This window comes from Kogia breviceps, chromosome 16 (assembly GCF_026419965.1).
Source record: "Kogia breviceps isolate mKogBre1 chromosome 16, mKogBre1 haplotype 1, whole genome shotgun sequence".
NCBI classification, from domain to species: Eukaryota; Metazoa; Chordata; class Mammalia; order Artiodactyla; family Physeteridae; genus Kogia; species Kogia breviceps.
Window position 1 is genome coordinate 16330493 of NC_081325.1, and position 24016 is coordinate 16354508.

General features: G+C 41.3%; 1 protein-coding gene across 1 annotated transcript in view; it reads right to left on the bottom strand.

The window, feature by feature from the left end:
• Positions 1-6883, bottom strand: part of LOC131743160 (phosphatidylinositol 3,4,5-trisphosphate 3-phosphatase TPTE2-like) — a 92136-nt gene extending 85253 nt beyond the window's left edge. Inside the window, exon 1 of the mRNA XM_067016893.1 lies at positions 6821-6883. Within this exon, the coding sequence (XP_066872994.1) occupies positions 6821-6876 (56 nt within the window). The 5' untranslated portion in view covers positions 6877-6883. The remainder of the gene's footprint in view (positions 1-6820) is intronic.
• Between the last annotated feature and the right edge of the window lie 17133 nt (positions 6884-24016).

Sequence of the window (24016 nt, forward strand, 5' to 3'; positions counted from 1 at the left end):
ATCCTCTACCAAATCTCACCATCAATCAACGTAAACCTAATACTAACCATATCCCTGCTCTCCATCCTAATCGGAGGCTGAGGAGGACTAAACCAAACACAACTTCGAAAAATTATAGCCTACTCATCAATTGCCCACATAGGATGAATAACAACCATCCTACTCTATAACCCCACCATAACCATATTAAACCTACTAATCTACATCACAATAACCTACACCATATTTACGCTACTTATTCAAAACTCAACTACTACCACACTATCCTTATCCCAAACATGAAACAAAGTACCAATTACCACAACCCTCACTATGCTCACTCTACTCTCCATGGGAGGACTCCCGCCACTATCAGGGTTCACGCCTAAATGGATAATCATCCAAGAACTGACAAAAAACGAAATGCTTATTGTGCCAACCTTTCTAGCCATCACAGCTTTACTAAACCTATACTTCTACATACGTCTCACCTACTCAACAGCATTAACCCTATTCCCCTCCACAAACAACATAAAAATAAAATGACAATTTTACTCCACAAAGCGAATAACCCTCCTACCAACAGCAATTGTAATATCCACAATACTCCTACCCCTCACCCCAATACTCTCCATCCTACTGTAGGAGTTTAGGCTAAATCTAGACCAAGAGCCTTCAAAGCTCTAAGCAAGTACAACTCACTTAACTCCTGTTCAATAAGGACTGCAAGACTACATCTTACATCAACTGAATGCAAATCAGACACTTTAATTAAGCTAAGCCCTCACTAGATTGGAGGGATACGCTTCCCTCGAACTTTTAGTTAACAGCTAAATACCCTAATCAACTGGCTTCAATCTACTTCTCCCGCCGCGAGAAAAAAAAAGGCGGGAGAAGTCCCGGCAGGATTGAAGCTGCTCCTTTGAATTTGCAATTCAACATGATTATTCACTACAGGACTTGGCAAAAAGAGGACTCAACCTCTGTCTTTAGATTTACAGTCTAATGCCTACTCGGCCATTTTACCTATGTTCATAAATCGCTGATTGTTTTCAACTAACCATAAAGACATCGGCACCCTGTATCTACTGTTCAGTGCCTGAGCAGGGATAGTAGGCACTGGTTTAAGCCTACTAATTCGCGCTGAACTAGGCCAGCCAGGCACACTTATCGGGGACGACCAAGTCTATAATGTGTTAGTAACAGCCCACGCCTTCGTGATAATTTTCTTTATAGTTATGCCTATCATGATTGGCGGCTTCGGAAACTGACTAGTTCCCCTGATAATCGGGGCCCCTGATATAGCATTCCCTCGTATAAACAACATAAGCTTCTGACTACTCCCTCCCTCATTTCTACTACTAATAGCATCCTCAATAGTCGAGGCCGGTGCATGTACAGGTTGAACAGTTTACCCCCCTCTAGCCGGAAACCTAGCACATGCAGGGGCTTCCGTCGACCTGACCATCTTTTCCCTGCATTTAGCTGGTGTCTCTTCAATCCTTGGGGCTATTAACTTTATCACAACTATCATTAATATAAAACCCCCTGCCATAACTCAATATCAAACACCTCTCTTTGTATGATCCGTCCTAGTCACAGCGGTCTTTCTCCTTCTGTCCCTGCCCATCTTAGCAGCCGGAATCACCATATTGCTAACCGATCGAAATCTAAACACAACCTTCTTCGATCCTGCAGGAGGGGGAGACCCTATCCTATACCAACACCTATTTTGATTCTTCGGCCATCCTGAGGTCTATATCCTGATTCTACCTGGCTTCGGAATAATCTCACACATTGTGACCTACTACTCCGGAAAAAAAGAACCTTTCGGATATATGGGAATAGTTTGAGCCATAATCTCTATTGGATTCCTAGGCTTTATCGTATGAGCCCACCACATATTTACAGTAGGCATGGATGTAGACACACGAGCATACTTCACATCTGCAACCATAATTATCGCTATTCCCACAGGAGTGAAAGTTTTCAGCTGGTTAGCTACACTTCACGGAGGCAACATCAAATGATCCCCTGCTCTAATATGAGCCCTGGGCTTCATTTTTCTATTCACAGTAGGAGGTTTAACTGGTATTGTCCTAGCCAACTCATCCCTGGACATTGTCCTCCATGACACCTACTATGTAGTAGCCCATTTTCACTACGTGCTTTCAATAGGGGCTGTGTTTGCTATCATAGGATTTGTCCACTGGTTCCCACTATTCTCAGGATATACACTTAACTCAACGTGAGCAAAAATCCACTTTCTCATCATGTTCGTAGGTGTAAACCTAACATTCTTCCCACAGCACTTCCTAGGCCTATCCGGCATGCCCCGACGATACTCCGACTACCCAGATGCCTATACAACATGAAATACTATCTCATCAATGGGCTCATTTATTTCACTAACTGCGGTTATACTAATGGTCTTCATCATCTGAGAAGCGTTCGCATCCAAGCGAGAAGTGTCTACAGTAGACCTCACCTCCACTAACCTTGAATGATTAAACGGATGCCCTCCACCATACCACACATTTGAAGAACCAACATATATCAACCCAAAATGATCAAGAAAGGAAGGAATCAAACCTCCTTTAGTTGGTTTCAAGCCAACACCATAACCACTATGACTTTCTTTATAAATGAGATATTAGTAAAATCTTACATAACTTTGTCAAAGTTAAATTACAAGTGAAAACCCTGTATATCTCCATGGCATATCCCCTCCAATTAGGCTTCCAAGATGCAACATCACCTATCATAGAGGAACTCCTACACTTCCATGATCACACACTAATAATCGTCTTTCTAATCAGCTCTCTCGTTCTCTATATCATTACTTTAATACTCACAACCAAACTCACTCACACTAGTACAATAGATGCCCAAGAGGTAGAAACCATTTGGACCATCCTCCCCGCCATCATTTTGATTATAATCGCCCTACCTTCCCTACGAATCCTCTACATGATAGACGAAATCAACAGCCCCTCCCTCACCGTAAAAACTATGGGCCATCAGTGGTATTGAAGTTACGAATACACAGACTATGAAGATTTAAACTTCGACTCCTACATAATCCCAACATCAGATTTAAAGCCAGGGGAACTGCGACTACTGGAAGTAGATAACCGAATAGTTTTACCCATAGAGATGACAATTCGTGTATTGGTCTCCTCCGAAGACGTACTGCACTCATGGGCCGTACCCTCCCTAGGCCTAAAAATGGACGCAATTCCCGGACGCCTAAACCAAACAACCTTGATATCAACACGGCCAGGCTTATTTTATGGACAATGTTCAGAAATCTGTGGCTCAAACCATAGCTTTATGCCAATCGTCCTCGAACTAGTACCCCTGAAGAGCTTTGAAAAATGATCTACCTCCATGCTATAATCTCATTAAGAAGCTAATCTAGCGTTAACCTTTTAAGGTAAAGATTGAGAGCCAAAGCTCCCCTTAATGATATGCCACAACTAGACACATCAACATGATTCCTCACTATCTTGTCAATATACATAACTCTCTTCATCTTACTCCAGCTAAAAATTTCAAATCACCTTTACTCTCCCAACCCAAAACTAACCCCCGCTAAAGCACAAGAACAACAAACCCCTTGAAACACCACATGAACCAAAATCTATTTGCCTCTTTCACAACCCCAGTAGCACTGGGAATTCCTATTATCACCCTAATCGTTATATTCCCTATCATTCTATTTCCAACACCAACCCGACTAATTAATAACCGTGTAATCTCCATTCAACAATGACTAACTAAACTCACATCAAAACAACTAATGGGTATACACAACTCCAAGGGGCAAACACGATCACTAATGATCACCTCACTTATCTTATTTATCGCCTCCACCAATCTCCTTGGAATACTGCCTCACTCATTTACACCCACCACACAACTCTCGATAAACTTAGGAATAGCTGTCCCCCTATGAGCCGGCACTGTGATCACGGGCTTTCGCAACAAAACAAAGGCATCCTTGGCCCACTTCCTACCACGAGGCACACCCACCTTCCTCATCCCCGTACTAGTAATTACCGAGACCATCAGCCTGCTCGTTCAACCAGTAGCCCTGGCCGTACGACTAACCGCTAACATTACAGCAGGTCACTTACTAATACACCTAATCGGCATGGCAACCCTTGCACTAATGAACATGAGCCTACTTACAGCTCTCATCACATTCGTAATTCTCACCCTCTTAACTATTCTCGAGTTTGCTGTCGCCCTAATTCAGGCCTATGTATTTACCCTCTTAGTGAGCCTATACCTACACGACAACACATAATGACCCACCAGACCCACTCATACCACATAGTAAACCCAAGCCCTTGACCCCTCACAGGAGCCCTCTCTGCGCTCCTCATAACATCGGGCCTAATTATATGATTCCACTTTAACTCGACTAGCCTGTTGACTCTGAGCTTCTTGACAAACGCCCTAGCGATATACCAGTGGTGACGAGACGTCGTCCGAGAAAGTACTGTGCAGTACTTTCTCGCGGCGGGAGAAGTAGATTGAAGCCAGTTGATTAGGGTATTTAGCTGTTAACTAAAAGTTCGAGGGAAGCGTATCCCTCCAATCTAGTGAGGGCTTAGCTTAATTAAAGTGTCTGTCTTCTGTGCAGACAGAAGCAAGAAGAATGACAATTCTGCAGCCTGTGGAAGGAAAACCACATTCACAGAAAGATAGTCCTCTGCCTTTTCATTTTGCCTATGTACCTGATGAAGGAACAAGATAAAACCCCAGAAACACAACTAAGTGAAGTGGAGATAGGCAGCCTTCCAGAAAAAGAATTCAGAATAGTGATAGTGAAGATGATCCAGGACCTCGGAAAAAGACTGGAGGCAAAGATTGAGAAGATGCGAGAAATGTTTAACAAAGACCTAGAAGAATTAAAGAACAAACAGAGATGAACAAAACATCTGTATGTCTTTAGAGAAATGTCTGTTTAGGTCTTCTGCCCATTTTTGGATTGGGTTTTTGGTTTTGATATTGAGCTTCATGAGTCGCTTGTAGATTTTGGAGATCAATCCTTTGTTGCTTGCTTCATTTGCAAGTACTTTCTCTCATTCTGAGGGTTGTCTTTTTGTTCTGTTTATGGTTTTCTTTGCTGTGCAAAAGCTTTTAAGTTTCATTAGGTCCCATTTGTTTATTTTTGGTTTTATGCTCATTACTTTAGGAGGTGGGTCAAAAAGGATCTTGTTGTGATTTATGTCAAAGTGTGTTCTTCCTATGTTTTCCTCTAAGAGTTTTATAGTGCCTGGCCTTACATTTAGGTCTTTAATCCATTGAGGGTTTTTTGTGTATGGTGTTAGGGAGTGTTCTAATTTCATTCTTTTACACGTAGCCATCCATTTTCCCAGCACCACTTATTGAAGGGGCTGTCTGTGCTCCATTGTATATTCTAGCCTCCTGTGTCATAGATTAGGTGACCATAGGTGCATGGGTTTATCTCTGGGCTTTCTATCCTGTTCCATTGATCTATATTTCTGTTTTTGTGTCAGTACCATACTGTCTTCATTACTGCAGTAAGATTTTTAAATACACATGAGAAGCACACTTAATGATACATGAGATGTTAGTAACAATGAAATGAGAATAAGAAACCATAAGGAAAAAAACCCAAGAGGAAATCTTAAGTGTAAAAGTATAATTGTTGAAATAAAGAACTCATTCATGGGATAAAGAGTAGTTTGGGTACACGTGAAAAAATTAGAGTTGGAAGATGAGATTGAGAAACTCTCCCAGAAAATAGAAAAGAATAGAGAGGGCTTCCCGGCGGCACAGTGGTTAAGAATCCGCCTGCCAATGCAGGGGACACGGGTCGAGCCCTGGTCCAGAAAGATCCCACATGCTGCACAGCAACGAAACCTGTGTGTCACAACTACTGAAGCCCGCACTCCTAGAGCCTGTGCTCCACAACAAGAGAAGCCACCGCAATGAGAAGCCCACACACCGCAACAAAGAGTAGCCCCTGGTCGCCACAACTAGAGAAAGCCCGTGTGTAGCAACGAAGACCCAACACAGCCAAAAATAAATTTATTTAAAAAAAGAATATAGAGGGAGAACATACAAAAGAAAAGCCAATTGATATGGAGCATAAAATCATATCTAACATCTGGATTATAGACATCTGAGAATAAATAGAAAAAAATGGAAAAGAAAAAGCTGAAAAAAAAATAAGGATAAATTTTCCAAAATTAAAGAAATATCACAAAGTGATCTTTCACCTTTCAAACATTTAAATGGTCTTTACTAAGGGCCAGGCATTGTGCTGATGCTTCACAAATACTACTTCAATTGGTCCTCATTACATTCCTTGAGATAATTACTATTATTTATTTTCACCATTCACAGATCTTGAATATTTTTGTAGTTCTCATATCCATCATGCTGATTTGTAAACCACTAATCTCACTAATAAAAAGGCATTCGTGACCTTAACTGTGGTAATTAGCAACAGTTCAGGTGTTGACGGAGATGTGACAACTGAAGCCCTTGTAGTGGCCGTCCCTGGAAAATGGTCACCACCCATGGACAGACCATCCTCCATTAGGGCAACCAGCCGCTGCTAAAGGACAAGTTTAAAGGAACCATGACTGGCACATGCATACTATTACTGACATACTGCCTAACCTGTGGTATTTAAGGAAATTACAGGCATAAAACAAGGTCAATAAATTTTGAATTTGCTAATTTCATTTGCACACAGCTAGCATTTATTATGAAAGAAGGCACACGTGTATTTCCCATTCTGTTAACCAAGGCTGAGAATTATGCTTAAAATTCAGTAAATTTGAATCTTATCACTTACTTATTTTTTTGATGCATGAACCAGGCATATAAAGAATTCTTCTTTAATCTCTGCATGGGTTGTTCTGTTGTTGAATTTAATCTACAGTTAATCTAAGAAAAGGAAAAGCATGTATGCATTATATATTCGATATGTTTAAAACACATATGATATCCACCCAATTAGAAAGGCACACATATGGATCAGCATTTCCAAAGTCTTGAATCCACAAACATAAAATCTGCAATACTGTACAATTTTATCAACCCTGTGAAACACGCATTTTTAGCTCAAGAAATAGAGAAAAACATTTTTTGTGTGTTCAATAAAATTTAAGTTTAGCTCAAGCACAGGACTCTTTAAAGATTACCTACTTGCTGGACAGGACCCAGGAAGCGAAACAAAACCCGTTTCAAACCAATTTTACATCATCATTGTGACTTATGATATTTCCATCCTGAAGTATTCTCTGCAGAATAAATGAAAGAATTGGGAAATCTAAGAGATGTGACCCTCAGCATTTCATAGAGCAGATTTCATGGATGAAAACTGGAAGTCACTGGAGAGTAACACATCGCCAAGTAGATTGCCAAGTTAACAAACAGTAATACTACGTCCAAATGAGGCAAGCAGAAATGTGCCACCAGCCCCTAAATTCTGGGCAAGGAGAGAAATTTGAAAAGAAATAGAAAACAGTTTTTTTTTTTTTTCAAAAACCAGACCAATTTGGGCATAAATGTTGATTCTGAGTTTTGGTCTTGGGGCCCAGCCACCTGTGAATCCCATACCTTTGAGGCATACCAGCTCGTGCACAGTGGGAGTAGGAAGCCCAAAGCTCGGAGGAACCGCCTGTGTGCCGGGGGCGAGGTGGACCCGAGACCCAGGGCAGCCACGGCACAGCCGGGTTCTTGGGCCCCCCTCCCTGCAAGCCCTGAACCCACTTACGTGTAGGCAAGGCTGCTTTAGCAAAGGCAGAGGCGCTGCCTCTCGGAAGGGGCTGCGGGGCAGTGGGGTGCATTTTGTGACTTGGGTACAGCCTTTCCTAAGCAGAAGCAAACTTTCCTCAAGATCCTGGCAGCCATTTTTTTAATTTTTTATTTTTTTTTATTTTTTTCGCGGTACGCGAGCCTCTCACTGTCGTGGCCTCTCCCGTTGCGGAGCACAGGCTCCGGACGCGCAGGCTCAGTGGCCATGGCTCACGGGCCCAGCCGCTCCGCGGCACGTGGGATCTTCCCGGACCGGGGCACGAACCCGCGTCCCCTGCATCGGCAGGCGGATTCTCAACCACTGCACCACCAGGGAAGCCCTCCTGGCAGCCATTATCTTTCCCGGTGCCTTTCAGGATAATGCCTTTTTCCTTCTTTCTTTTCCATTCTTATTTTTAATTTCCCCAAATCAAGTCCGTTAAGCGAAATCTCGGCCCAGTTCCCGGCCAGCCACAAAGTTACCGCTAGTTGGTCCTACATCGGCCTGGTGCCCCCTCCCCCTCCACGTCCTGAAGGTGACGGGGCTCTGCAGAATCGGCAGGAGGGGAGAGGAACGTTAACTCGGGCTCCCCACAGCTGAGCACAAGGCAGACCTTCCTGTCTACGGGGCCCAGAGACCCCCTTTCCGTCCCTTCTCCCCATCCTTCCTCCTCCCCACACCCTCCAGCTGTCGCTCTAAAACGTGATACTCTTCTCACTCTGAGGGTGAAAGGGCAACGTGAGCCGACATAAAGGGCGGAGGATGGGATGGGACGTCCTTGGCCAGAGGCCTCCAGCCTAGGTCTTTACCTGGTGCTGCTAACAAGCTAGTACTAGAATAAGAACTCCGTGTCCATAGCAACACTGAACAACAGATTCCAGGTGCTCCTGAGATGTGCCAGAGTGGGGAATACAAGGAACTTGGTTCCCGGCTGCAGGGACTTAAAAACAGATGCTGTTCTCCTTAAGGACAGGGCTGGGGTACCAAGATCAAAGAGCCCAGAATAATCATCCCAGGGCATAACTGTCTCCCCTGTTACTTTTTCTTTTGCATCTAATGGAAGGGATGCTTGTTACATATTCTGATTCTAAAAAAGGTTACATTGAGCTTTTGGCTTCCCCTATAGGCTGGAGAGAATGACCAGAGGGCTGAATATTTTCTGGCTAATATTAACTTTAAGTAAAATAAGCAAGGTTGATACAGGAATGAGGAGGAAACAAAATCATTTTACTCAAGGTATCAATTTGTAGGATTGAGAAGAAACAATCAAGTATTAGTTGTAAATTAAAAATACACCCATTTTCCTGAGTAAATCTGAAAGGTGTAAACTAATACCAAACAAAGGTAAACAAATATGATAAAAAAACGTTTTTAAATTTCAACTTTTTTTTTTTTCGCCGCACTGCGGCTTGCAGGGATCTTAGTTCCCTGACCAGGGATTGAACCCCGGCTACGGCAGTGAAGTGCCGAGTCCTAACCACTGGACCATCGGGGAATTCCCCCAAAAATGTTTTTAAAACATAGGTGAAACATTAGAATTTTTGTATGGAAATTACAATATAAAAATTACCCCCAAAAGAGGAATAAAATAACAGTTTGACGTCTGTGTTGGTACATGTTATAAAGCTGAATAAATGGTCAGTTGAAGACATGGAAAAAAGATTAAAGCCATATTTACTTAGTACTATGTCTGTAAAGCAGTTTGCAAGTTACAGAAATGAATAAAACATGGTCACTGACTTCAGGGTCAGGTTGATGACCTCAAGGCCAGTCCGTTCTGAAATACGCCCAGAGCATCCTACTTTCGGTGAGAAAGACCTGCCCTCAAGAAGCCTAGTTCGCCAGAGCCTTATCTGACCTTGGGGAAGGGCAGTAAGATAACCCCCAGCCCCCTCCAGCCCTCCTGTCTCAGATGAGAGGACGGAAAAGAGACTAAGAAACTCTTCTGAAGATCACAGCCCTTGTTTATGTTTTCAATTTTTGTTGAAAACTAGACTTTTTATTTATTTATTTATTTTTTGGTACGCGGGCCTCTCACTGTTGTGGCCTCTCCCGTTGCGGAGCACAGGCTCCGGACGCGCAGGCTCAGCGGCCATGGCTCACGGGCCCAGCCGCTCCGCGGCACGTGGGATCCTCCCGGACCGGGGCACGAACCCATGACCCCTGCATCGGCAGGCAGACTCTCAACCGCTGCGCCACCAGGGAAGCCCCTGGACTTTTAAAATAATGTAACAACTAAAAATCAGATTTTTCCCCTTTCTCCAGGGTCTATTGTTGTTTTTTGTTTGTTAAGTGACCTTTCTGAACTCTATTCTTTGTACAGCATGACTACTGAAGTCAGCTTGGTCGGCATAACAGTCAGCTAGTAATTAGAGAGGCCCTCAGGTGCCTGGAACCAGCAAGTCTCCCAGTGGTTACCATTCAAGGAAGAGAAAATGGCTTCTGGTGCCATCTTTTCCCTTCTCTGCCGTCTACCCCTCCTCTATACCCTCACTTCTCCCACACTAACTGTCTCGGCTAACTTCCCTTTTTCTCTTAAACTCTCCCTCCTCCCCTTTTCCTCTGAACTTTTCAGAACCTGTCCCTTTAAAATTGAGCCTACCGAGGATCCAGAGACTAAACCCTTAATTTCTTCTATTCTCTGAGCTAAAGCTGAACTTTGAGCCAGTCATAGATTTTTCCCAAAGTAACTGAAGAGCCTCACAGATTTGCTGAGGAATTTAATATTGATACTCAACTTATCAGCCTGCTTTCTCTGACTTGTATCAGCTAGTCCATATGCTGGTTGGCAAAGGCCAGTCCCAATACTGAATAAAGACTGCTAATTGGGAAAATCCTGAAAGATACCTAGAAATACAACTGGAAAAGCGTTACCGAACCAGGTTTCTTTGCCCATCACGCAGCAAGCCAAATGCTGAGACGCCGAAGTTTGCAGCAGCGAAGGGGTTGATCCACAAGGCAGCCAAGCAAGAAAGCAGGAGAACAAGTCTGAAATCCACCCCCCTAGCCCGAGAGCTAGGGGTATTTATGGGATAAAACTAAGGCGTGGGGAGCATGCGGAAAGCTAATTGGAGATAAGAAAAAGGTGAGGCGATCTTCTTTCTGCGTAGGTACACCTAAGCTACTGGCTTCTTCCCAGTACGCATGCTCAGAAAATAGTGGTATTAGCATGCTCTGAGGATGGAGTTTTCCTGCCTTCTGACGTCAAAAGGTCAGCGAGCATGCTCAGTTGGAGGGTCGGTGGTCTTAACCAGTTTTAACCAGTCTTAACCAACTGGAGCTCAAACTGGACACAGCTGACTCCAAGCTCCTGAAAAACAACTCAGGCAAACCTCTTATTGTTTACGCTACTCAAGGACCTGCAGGTTTTTGTAAAAACAATGAAAGGGAGCTTGATCATTACAGGTGTAATGGATCTAACTGATGATTACCTTCAGTTTCAGCCAGCTAATTTATATGATCAGGCTCAACAATCGCTAGGTGGCTTCATTGGGCAATTTCTAGAGCTTTTCCAAAGCCTGTTGATTGGAACACAATTCAGCCTTGCACACAAAAATCTGATGAACCTGTTCATGACTATTACGGTCAATTTCAGATTATTTTAAATGAAAATTCTGATCTTCCTTCAGATGTCGATTCTACTCAGGTAGCTTTTAACTCTATATTTATTTACAGGCTAAACCAGGACCTTTTCCTTCTGGTAAAAAGGACCAGGATGAAATGGGAAACTAGGTCCACTCCAAATTTAGTTAATCTGGCAAACCAGCTCTCCTGAATGCTAGAGGAGTCACCTAAAAGGAAGACCACCAAAATTCTGAATCTTCAACTCCAGCAATTGAAAAGCAAAACCCTCCCAGTTTCTGTTATTATTGCAGAGACATTGGAAAAGAGACTTAGAAATTTAAGCTCTTCAGGCACCTGCAGCCCTCCAACCAGCCTTTGAACAGGCTCTCAATGCTCAATGAGGGGGCTCTGAGGAGGTACAGGGGCTTTTCCCAATCCTCTCTCTAACTGCCTTGGAGAAACATTTCTCCAGACTGGGGCTGAATCTCTTCCAGTCCTAACTGACATCAGATTCACACTCTTGATTATCAACCCCACTACTATAAAGCAGCCCCTGCCTTGCAGTACTAGAACAGTTCAAACCGTAGGGACCTCTAATAAACCTCAAGATGCTTCTGTCTCTGAACCTATTTCCTTTTGTTTAGGCCCTTTGAGAGACACACACCCTTTTCTCCTTAGTCCCTTCACCCCTATGCATTTGTAAGGCTGTGACTCCTTAAAGAAGTATCATGCCAGAATTTCCTTCTCTCAGAAGGGGGGAATAATTCCCTTTTTTTTTTTTTTTTTTTTCTTTTTTGACCACACTGAGGCTGGTGGGATCTGAGTTCCCTGACCAGGGATCAAACCCAGGTCCACGGCAGGGAAAGCCCGAGTCTTAACTACAGGACCACCAGGGAATTCTGGGGGGAATAATTCTAGAATTTAACAGTAGTCATCAAAGCAGCCAATCAGATGAATTAAATGACCCTGTGACATCTTTTATTTGCTCTGTCTAGAGCTGATCCTGGAAACACTAATCATTTGTCCCTACTGAATCAGCTACCACCCTCCTTACAGGCAAAATCTCCAGTGATATTGGCAAAATTCACAGTGTACCTCCCATCAAGATTCAGATAGATCCCTCAAAACCTCTTCCCAGAATTAATCAAGAGCCTATATGTAAAGAAGCCCTTCCAGGCATAAAGCCCATAATAGAAGATTACAGCCTCAAGGTCTCAGATTCCCTTTTTCGTATAAGAAAAGTAATGTAATGCCCTTGGGGTACTCAAAAACACAGGCCCCACCATTGACCCATAGGCTATTATAGCCAGCAACTGGACCCTGTGACACTGGGATACCCCTTCTTGCCTTACAGTCACTGCCCTTTTGGTTAAGACCACTGAGAATATCATTGTGGGATCCCCTTGAACCACCGTTGCACCTCATGCAGTAAAAGCCCTCCTGAATTCTCATCATACTCAACATCTCTCAGTCAGTCGCTCACTTCCTATGAAGTCCTTTCATTAACTCTCCTCACATGACACTTTTACACTGCAATAACCTTAACCCTGCTGCTGTTCTCCCCTCTGTCCCCAACAAAGTCCCTCCTGACTGCTTAATGCTGATGGATCACCTCCTGCCTCCTCGTGATGGTCTGCAGGCAATTCCTCTGGGTAACACTGACTTCTCATGGCTCACTGATGGTTCTTATTTAAACGGTGACAACGGCAAATATTGTGCTGAGCATGCTATTGCAACTCCTTTTGATAGTGTTGAAGCAGCATACTTACCTATGGCTACTTTCACCCAACAGGCTGAACTATATGTTCTTACACAGGCCTGCACTTTAGCCAAGAGCAAAACTGCCAATATTTATACTGATAGTAAATATGCTTTCAGAACAGCTCACGATTTTGGAATGTTGTGTAAGCAATGTGACTTCCTTAATTCCAGTGCAGATAAAAGCCCCCTATGTTTAGGAATTATTGGGTGCAATAATTTTACTTGCTTGCTTTAGCTATCATTAAGATTCCAGGGCATTCTAAACTTGACTTTCTGGAAGCTAAAAGAGATCATCTTACTGACATTACTGCAAGGCATGCTGTCCTTAAAGGAACCAAGAGCAGTCAAACCTCTGTCATGACCAAAAGGGATATTTCCACAAATGATAACTTAGAAAAACTGGCTAGAGAAGCCCAAAACTTGGCCTCAGAAAAGGAAAAACGAGACTGGAAGTTCAACAACTGTTGGTTTGATAAAAAGAGAAAGTTCTGGTTTGGACCAAATAACAACCCAGTCCTGCGAGAGACTCTAAATTTCCCACTCCTCACCACAGTTCATGCTTTAAACCATTGGTTTACTGACAAAATGATAGCCTTCATGAATCTCTATTGGCAGGGAAACATTAACAAGACCACAAAAATGCCTACATTTTGTGGTCTTGTTAAGAGACAAAAAGACTTGTCCGTTTTTTGTTTTTTTTTTTTTAGCTCAGCAGCCATGGCTCTCGGGCCCAGCTGCTCCGCGGCATGTGGGATCTTCCCGGTCCGGGGCACGAACCCGTGTCCCCTGCATCGGCAGGCGGATTCTCAACCACTGCGCCACCAGGGAAGCCCAAGACTTGTCTTTTGACAAAGACTTGTCCCACTTGTCCTAAATATAACTCACAGAAGCCTGTTTGTACTGCTTCTGGGCATTTGAAACTGCTTAACGGACGCTTTGGGATCTGACAAACAGATTCCATACAACTTCCTCTGTCTCATGCATATAAATATGTTTTAGTCATGGTCTGCATGTTTTCACACTGGACTGAAGCCTTCCCTTGCAGACATGCTACTGCCTCTTCTGTGGCTAAAGTCCTTCGGGAAAACTTTATTCCTATCTGGGGAACTCCTCAAACTTCATCGTGATTGAAGAACCCATTTTACTTGTCAGATACCTCAACAGGTCTGTGCTATTTGGCCAGGTTTACAACACTTTCTCTGTACTTGCCGCCCTCAATCCTCTGGTTTAGTCAAAAGCACTAACGACATTATTAAGACTCGATTGGCAAACTTGAGTCTTGGAGAGGCCCTCCAAATATCTTGGCCACAAGCATTTCTGTTGACCCTTGTCAATCTTAGATTCACCCCTACTACTGGAACCCATAAACTCTCACCCTTTGAAATAGTCACAGGATGCCCAATGCACTGGCTCTTGCCTCTTCTGACCCACAACTGACAAAGGAGAGATACACCAATATTACAAAGGCTTAATTGCTTCTATTAAAAATAACCATGTTTTGGTAGAGCCATCTTTTCACAGCGCACTCCTGGGAGATGAAGACCTAGAGCATCACAACTTATAAACTGGAGATTTCTTCAACTGGAAAAGATACTTCCAGAAAGACTCCACTTAACCTCTCTGAAAAGGCTCCCATCAGGTACTACTAACCAATCCTTGTGCCACCAGACTCTAGAGAAAAGACTCTTAGATTCACATGACACGCCTAAACCCCAACTGGACCTGCACATCGTCTGGTGACCTGGAAGTAAAGATATCCAAACCAGGGCTGTTGGAAGTTTGTCACCAAACCTTTGATGATGATGTAATGCTTCCGAGGCTCTCCAGTGTCTATGATCTTGATAACATATAAACTTCAGATTACAAGTGCTTGAGGGAGGATGGGAGGGAGACGCAAGAGAGAGGGGATATGGGGATATATGTATACATATAGCTGATTCACTTTGTTATACAGCAGAAACTAACACATCATTGTAAAGCAATTAAACTCCAATAAAGATGTAAAAAACATGATACAGTAAAAAAATCTATCCATAAAAAAATAAAGAAAAACGTGCTTGAGAGTGCTGTCTCCCATCCCTCCTCGTTACTCCAGTGTAACCTCAGTAGGTTTCCAATCTGTACCCTTTCTCTCCCACATGAGCCACTACCCCCAGGAAAGGTCCTTCCTGGCACTGAGGGATAAAAAGCCACTGAAACTGGAAAACCTGACTCTTGATCAGTGATGCTTTCAGAGAAAGAGCTTGATCAAAAGGGGAAAAGGTAAAGAATTGATAAACAGAAACCTCAATTAAATAGTCAGGAGACCAGAAGGGGGCGCTCTCATGCCCAACAAGAAGAAGAAAGACCTTTCCTTTCCTGGCAAGGACTCAACCAGTGAAAAGCATGGATTTTTAATTTTTTTTTTCCCACTACAGCCCTCCCAGCTTCCAATTTTACTCTAGAAAAAGTTCTCTTTCCCTTGCTGTGTGGGAACTTGCAAATGGCTCGCCATGGTTGCAGACCCTGAATTGCACGTTTCTGCTGACCCCAAATAAACCCATTTTTGCTGGAGAAATAGCTGGCAGTCTATTTTAGGTCAACACCGGGATTGCAAGATGTTGGTTTTCAAGGCTCCTATGGAGCTGAGGAGGGTGTGACTAGGAATAGGGCAAGTTAGAGGACCCCAAAGCTCACCGTTTTCATCAAAATTCAGCCTATGTTCTTGAATAAATGCTCTCCAGATTGCTGTAAGACTTTGGTTAGTTTCCAGAGTTCTGAAAAAGTTGATTCTGACCACTTTTGCCAGTGTTCTTTTGCTTTTATGAAGGGAAGAGTTTTTGGAGGTCTCTGCCAGTTTTACTGATATTACTTCCAAATGTACTTTTAAATACATTGCTAAATTCACAAGAAAGTAAGGGAAGTACTAAATCATCACACACACACACTCACCCACTTTAGCACTGAAACTAAAGTGATAAACCAACACAGAAACAAGGAATGCCCTGGAAGTTTGCCAAAACCAAAAATCTAGAGCTTTGTTGGTCAACATTATGGCTGACTGAGGTGGTAGGTAGGAGTTGGGGAAAACAAGAGGCTAACCATAATGCTTTGAAAAAAAAAAAAAAAAAGCTGTGAAATAAGATGTCAAGAGAGGACTTTGAAAAGCTCTGACATATTCCTGGGAATATAGAGTTTTGTTGGTTAACAAGTAACAGGATTCGAACCTGACAAAGTGGGCAGCTCAATGAGACCTACACATAAATCCAGGCACTCAAACTGGCTATATATTTGGTTGAAAAGATAAACTTGGAAAAATCTATAGGGGGAGCAGAGTGAAACAACAAGCAAATCAGTCTGTCTCTGCTGACATTGGATTTAAAAACATCAATAATTTTAATTTTGATAATCTTCCCCAGTGTTTTGTAATCAGCTGTACTCTCATGCTGAAATTTGAATTTACGCCACATTCAAAAATAGAACTACAATACAATCCAGAAATTCCACTCCTGGGTGTATATCCAAAAAAGACAAAAAAAAAAACAAAACCAAACAACCACTAACTCAAAAAGATACATGCATCCCAATGTTCATAGGAGCATTATTTATAATAGCCAAGATATGGAAGCATCCTAAGTGTCCATCAACAGATGAATGGAGAGAGAAGAGATGGCACGTATATACAATGGAATACTACTCAGCCATAAAAGAAAAAAAATGGAATTTTGCCATTTGCAGCAACATGAATGGACTTGCAGAATATTATGCTTAGTGAAACAAGTCAGACAGAGAAAGACAAATACTATATGATATCACTTGTATGTGGAATCTAAAACATGAAACAAACTGGTGAACATAACACAAAAGAAACAGACTCACAGATATAGAGAACAAACTAGTGGTTACCAGCGGGGAGAAAGAAGTAGGGAGGGGCGATGAGAGGTACATACTACTATGTATAAAATGAATAAGCTACAAGGATATATACAAGGAAATATAACCCATATTTTATAATAATTATAAATGGAGTATAACCTTTAAAAATTGAATCACTATGTTGTACAACTGAAACTCCTATAATATTGTACACCAACTCTACCTCAATAAAAATAAAGATATATAAAAACCTTAAAAATTAAAAGTAAAATAAATAAGATAAAATATTGTTGGGGGAACAGCTACCAAAACATACTAAAGTTTTAGGCCGAAGAAAATATTAGAAAACATGTTCTTAAATGCTCTTAAATCCCCATATGAAAGCATTGTAATTCATTTACTTCTTTTCTATGCTACCAGACTTTCTCCATTTTGTCATATTCAATGTTCTTTTATTAGCATAATAACCTTATTATAATTATGCATATGTATATATTTATAACAAACTATGTTTGTTAAAATATCACTGAAAGGTTTTTTTTAAGTTTTAAAAAAGTTTTTATTGAAGCATATCATATGATAATGCTTACCACATTTATCATCAAATTTTGCTTTTATGAAAAACGAATATGCATCACACTTAGATGAGTCCAAAAGTAGAGTATACATGAAGCTTATGTGGTAACTGTATTCATTTTTAAATTTTACTTTCTCTTTCTTTCTTCTCCCTCTTTTAAATGCATATACTTGTATACTGGTGCTTTGTTGCTATAAGAAGAATTCTCAAAAGTGGGGTTACTGGTTCAAAAATATGTGCATCTAAATTATGAAGCAAGCAATAAAATAAAAATCCATGACCTCACATAGAATAAAAACATTTCTAATCCTGTGGAAGCTACTGGGGGTTCTCCTCTTATTCATTCCCCTTGTCTCTCCATTGAGGTGACCACTCTTGTGAAGGTTTTTATGTTCATGACCCCCTTGCTTTTCTTTACACTCTAGATAGATAAAAGACAGACAACAGCAGAAACTAACACAACATTGTAAAGCAATTATACTCCAATAAAGATGTTAGGAAAAAAGAAAAGACAGATATTTAACCAATACACTATTTTGTTATAGTATTTATTTTTAAGCTTTACAAAGATGGGTATCATAGTGAAATGATACTTACTTTGAAGCACATTTTGATCACTAAAAACTGCTTGATAAATATTAATTAAATTAAATTGTTGGGATTGTTTGCATAGCTTACAAAAATTTTATTCTATAACATATCTAAAATAACTTTCTGTGTTAATAAATATCAGTGGCTCTTTGATTTAAAGGCTGTACATGTTTTCCATATATCCACATTATTTTCCAGTGGCATGACACCGTTCAGATATTTAGAAATAAGTTATTTTGGCAAGAAAAAAGTTGATGAACTCTAGAAAGTACAAAGTAGACAACAACTGAAGGTTTTTGAACCTGGAGAAGGAAGGATCCTTTTCTATAAATGATTTTTCACAAGTGTGTTTCTCACATTCATGCATAGATAGCTTAATTGCTGTAGTACCAGTTTGCTTCACTAGATGGCGATATGAGGCATAATAATTACAAATGCCTTCAAAAAAGTAAAAATAACTTATCTTGAGAAGACTGCTCGCTGTAGAGGAGAAACTATTGCCTGTAGATGTCAACTTAAAGGATATAATCTTCCATCATATGATTTGTTACGAATTGTCAGCTCCAGGGAGAAACATTTGCTTGGGGTTGACGGTGAGTTTACTAGTTAAAAATAGTTGACTGGTGAACTGAGTGGACTCCTTCATTTATTCACCTGGTCATTTGTTTATTTTTTTCATTCACTGACCAAGCATTTATCAAGCAGCGAGTGTGCCCAGCACTGCCAGGCATCGGGCATATAGAAATAAGCCCCATTGGGAACGTAGATACAATCCCAGTCCTCAAGGAGCCCACAGCCTCGGTCTAGTAGGGAAGTGAGTATATACACTAGCAGTTACAATACATTTGGAGAAGAATGATAGAGTGAGTTAACACAAGGTTCAGTGGTGGCATCAGGAAAGAAATAGCTAGCTCTGATGGAGTAGGAGGAGATGCCTGGAATGCGTTTTAAGGGGTAAATAATTCAGAGACATTCAAAGATGGAAAGAAAACTTTAGCAATAGTCTAGACAAAACCTGGTGAAGGCCTGAACCAAGTGAGTACACGTGGGGACAGAAGGGAGATGATGTGGCCTAGAAGATGCACAAGAGGTAGAATATGTTGGCCTCGATGGCTAAATGATTGAGCGATCAGAGGGAAGGATGAAATTTCCTAAATCATTTAAGACAAGTACTGTGGAGGTCAGGATAAAAATTCAACGTGACTATCAGAAAACGAAAATATATATATATATTTTTTGCGGTACGCGGGCCTCTCGCTGCTGTGGCCTCTCCGGTTGCGGAGCACAGGCTCCGGATGCACAGGCTCAGCGGCCATGGCTCACGGGCCCAGCTGCTCCGCGGCACGTGGGATCTTCCCGGACCGGGGCACGAACCCGTGTCCCCTGCATCGGCAGGCGGACTCTCAACCACTGCGCCACCAGGGAAGCCCCGAAAATAATTTTAATAAAGCACCTCTATTCATATCTTAAACTGTAGAGTGTCTCCCCACCCTTCCCCTATTCTTGAGATCTCACCTCATTCTCTGTTTACTCTGGAGTGTGAATTTGTTCTTCCTGCCAAATGAGTCAGTCTCAGATTTGTGCTGACATGTATTAAATTTCCTGTAAAAGTAAGAAACTAGTGTGTCATATCTCTTGCTCTCCCTCTCTCTCCTTCTCCTTCTCTTTCAATCTCTCTCTCTCCTTCACACACGCACACCCAGGGACAAGTATGTAGAAAAAAGTGTAGTGTCGTTTGTAGAAAGTTACAAATTAAAAAATTAGAATAACTATTCACATAGCAGAAAAACAATCCCACACTCATACCAAACCCCAAGAAACTGCAGCCGCTACCCTTCAGTGTTCTTGAATCCTGGAATGGAACATGGGCTTTACTGCAGGTATTTACAACATGATACATATTCATCTATTTGGAATGGTTTTCTAAGTTGTTTTTTAAGTGCTATTATTTCATGCAAATGATTAGAAACCTAGAATTTTCAAGTTTCTGTTTCCAGTCTGCCTCTTAATTTCTACTGCGAACTTAGCTCTCTTTTCGGTTAACATCCATATGGGTAACTTTATCCATCCCCTAACACAGGGAGTGTCATAACACATACTCAATGAGCGTGTGAGACTCAGCCAGAAGCTGACTTGCTATGACCCTATAAATCAGCCTGGACAGCTGCTAGAGGCAATGTGAGAGAGAAAGAGAGAGAAGGAAGAGAAGCCAAAGTCACAAAGAGCACTTCCCCACAGGAAGAGCGGATCAAGTGCTAGAGAACTTAAATTAAAACTTCAAAATTTCTAACTTCCTTTTTTGAAATTTGTGTGTGTGTGTGTGTGTGTGTGTGTGTTTTATTTGTGTAGTCGTGAAGCAGGAAGAATTTAGATGTGTATATTTGAGTCTCCCAGGCTCCCCCTCCATATCTTCATCTACATCCACATTATTATCCCTTTATCTACACTCCAATCCACTTCTCTGTCTTCTCACCCTCCTGCCACCTCATGCCTCGATCATCCCTGTGGGACAATTAAAGTGGACAGAGGAGCATCAGGAGTAACCACAAAGTGATGTTGAACGACTGGACCAAACCCAACCAGTACAAACTTCACCTACCTGTAGAGTATATTTCTGAGAAAAGTGTACAAAGGGTTCAAGTCAAACGTGTTTAAGATATAACATGAGCTGGTGGAAGGGGCATGAGAGGTTTATATCAAAAGGTCTTGGTTCAGAGGGTTCCTCAGAGAAGTGGTTGATTCTAGGGCTTGGGTAGGGAGAATCTAATCGAGCCTGGAAAGTCTTGTGTCAGAAAATACAGAATGCCCACAATGATGAGGTCTGACAAAAGGATATAGGAGTCAACCTAAAGGAGTCCCCCATGGCCAAAGCTGGAACAATTTGAGCAAGAATGTAAATAATGATAATATGGGGTTATGATCCATAGGATTAAATAAATATCCATGAGTCCGTACATATCTATATCTATGTCTATCCATCTATCTATGACAAAATCACTACTAGGTAAACATCACAATAATAATTGCTGCAGGCAAGATCCATTGATGGAAAGTTTGAGGAAAATTAGGATATTAGCATAGTCTCAATGAATATCCACTAAGACATTCATCAGTTACAAAGGGAAAAATAGTAAGTTGACAGTGGAGAAACCTGACAGATACCACCTTAACCAAGTGATCAAGGATAATATCACCAGTAATAGGACATACCAACATTGTGTATTTTCTCTTATAATGCACTGAGAAGGACACTTTCCCTCTGTGTTATTCTTGCCAAAAATATACAACCACAATCTAACCGTGGAGAAGCATCAGACAAACCCCAGTTGACAGACGTTCTACAAAATACCCGGCCAGTGCTCTTCAAAAGTTTCAAGGTCATGCAACACAAAGATTGAGTAACTCTCCCAGATTGTTAGAAACTAAGGAGACAGAATGATTAAATGCAATGTGAGATTCTGAACTGGATCCCAGAATGACAGACAGAAAGATACTAAAAGGAAAATTGATGAAATTCAAATAAGGTGTGTAGTTTAATTAATAGTATTGTATCAATATTAATTTTCTGGTTTTGATAACTGAACTATGGTTGTGTAATTGTTAACATTAGGGGGAGCTAGATGAGGGTAGACTTGAACTCTCTCTGTGCTATTTTAAATTTTTTTCTATAAATCTAAAATTATTTAAAATTTAAATGTTTTGTTTTTTTAAGAGCTTGAGTCCAATCTCAGCTACAACATTTATTAGTTCTGTGGCTTTTCTGGGCCTCATTTTTCTTACTAAACAGAGAGTTAGGATGGATGATCCCTAAACCCATTCTAGAGCACTATAGAATTGCTTTCTTACCCACAGTGCTTGACTTCCTTTACTTTGCAGACCGCATGCAGCAGATGTTGAAAGCGGGAATCTTAAAAACAGTCATGAAATGATAATTGCAGGTAATTCACCTCTGCAGTTCAAGTTTCCAATTTAAAGCAGAATGATACAGGACTGGAGGATTCTTCCCAGCTTGTTAGGGGTCAGAAGCTGCTTCAATAGAGATCATGCCAAGAGGAAACTTACTCGCCCAAAAGTATTGCTAAAGAAAGAGAGTTTTAGTCTAGAAGAAAGCACAGAAATAGAATATTAGCTGTTAAAGAGCAGTGGAATTATGAGAAGTCATTTTGTTTCAAAGTTGCCTTAATGTCACCATTTTCTTTTTAGAATTAAAAAGTACATCTGCCCAAAAATTTTTTTAATGTTTGCACTTGGATAAACATTGTTGAAAGTTCCCACCTCTCTAATCCCAGCATCTAGGAAGAATGTCCCAGGAATGCTTTGGCAGTTAAAAAACAAATCAGCTTCATAGTGTTCTTTTTCCCTGATATCCTCCCACACACCCACACACGCATTCCTCTTGACCACTAGGACATTCCATGTTCTCTCCTTCCAGCAACATTCCCCTCACTTTTCTCATTCTCCCGTGGGCCCTTCATCCCTGAGGATACATGGCATCCAATTCAAGCATGAATCTGAACTCAAGGATACAACACCTCAAACTAGGAGGTATTCCCTAGTTTGAGGGAATACCTATAAATACCTATAAAACTATTCCCTAGTTTCTTTATACTTTCCAAGTTCAGCAAGGTTTTCTTTAGTCACTGACAATCAGAAATGTCCATCTTCTTCATTTATCTATCATTTTTCTTTCCCCAAAATTTCAAAGTTCTACTACTCATCAAGGGCCTCCCTCAATCGAACAAAAACCCAGTGTTTTTAATACTTGGTACACTTGCCCTGGTACAAGTGCCCAGCTTGGTACAATTTCTAAGTGTTATAGGAAATTGAGTTTTGTTTTAAGTTTACCGGAAATTTTCTGCAATCAAATCTCTGTAGAGTGGAAATTACTCAGAAAGCGCTCTATGAGCCCATTTAGAATTATTTACGTTCAGAAGAACTGGCATGACATTTTCATGGGTCTTCCCCTATGGATTTTTCACAACCATGTGGCCCAGACAAAGCACATGCTTGCAGCATTTCTCAGCCTCCTTACAGCATTCAGGAAATTCCATGTTGGTGGTAATGGTGTCAAATCAGAGCTCATTGGGATTACATGACCCTCTCGGTTGCCTGGGTCTCCACCAAGTGCTTTAACAGTAGCCATCTGCCCAAAGGTGGCTCCTTTGCCACCAGTCCTTGTTCTAGCAGGGAGTGGCTTTCATTCCTGACTGGATTTATCGGGCTATCTGAAAATTTATCCCTTCATGTGCCAAGACAAAAATATGATTTAAACTGTTCTCTGTGAAATGTTCGTGGATTTACCCCTCTTTGCTTTTAAAATAGAATATACTGCATACGAGTTAACATTTCCAGATGAACTCTATTATAAAATGTGATGCCCTACGGCTAAGGAAATGTATACCATAGTCTGATTTTGTTTCATTTATTCCAGGTTCACACTCTTTTTCGATTCTTAGGTCATACTTTTTTTTTTTTTTTTTTTTTGACCATGCCACACTGGCATGTGGGATCTTAGTTCCCTGACCAGGGATCAAACCCACGGCTCCTGCAGTGGAAGCATGGAGTCTTAGCCACTGAACCATAAGGGAAGTCCCATCTTAGGTCATACTTCTAGTTTTTCTTTTTCTCCTTCATTGTCAGGGTGTCACTATTACCAGTGTGCCTTCCGGTATACTTTTCAGCTACTTCTGATCTGATGTAGATGTGGGGATGAGATGTCTGATATCATAATGCTACGAGTAAAATAAGTCTATGGATCTGGAGGGAGGCCTGATAACCTCTCACGTTATTAACATACATGACATTTGAGTGTGATTCAGCAGAGGTGAAAGAAGCTAGAAAGAAAATAAAACAAAGCATTGGACTTAATTATTGAACAGTCTCTTTGAGCATCTAGATTACAA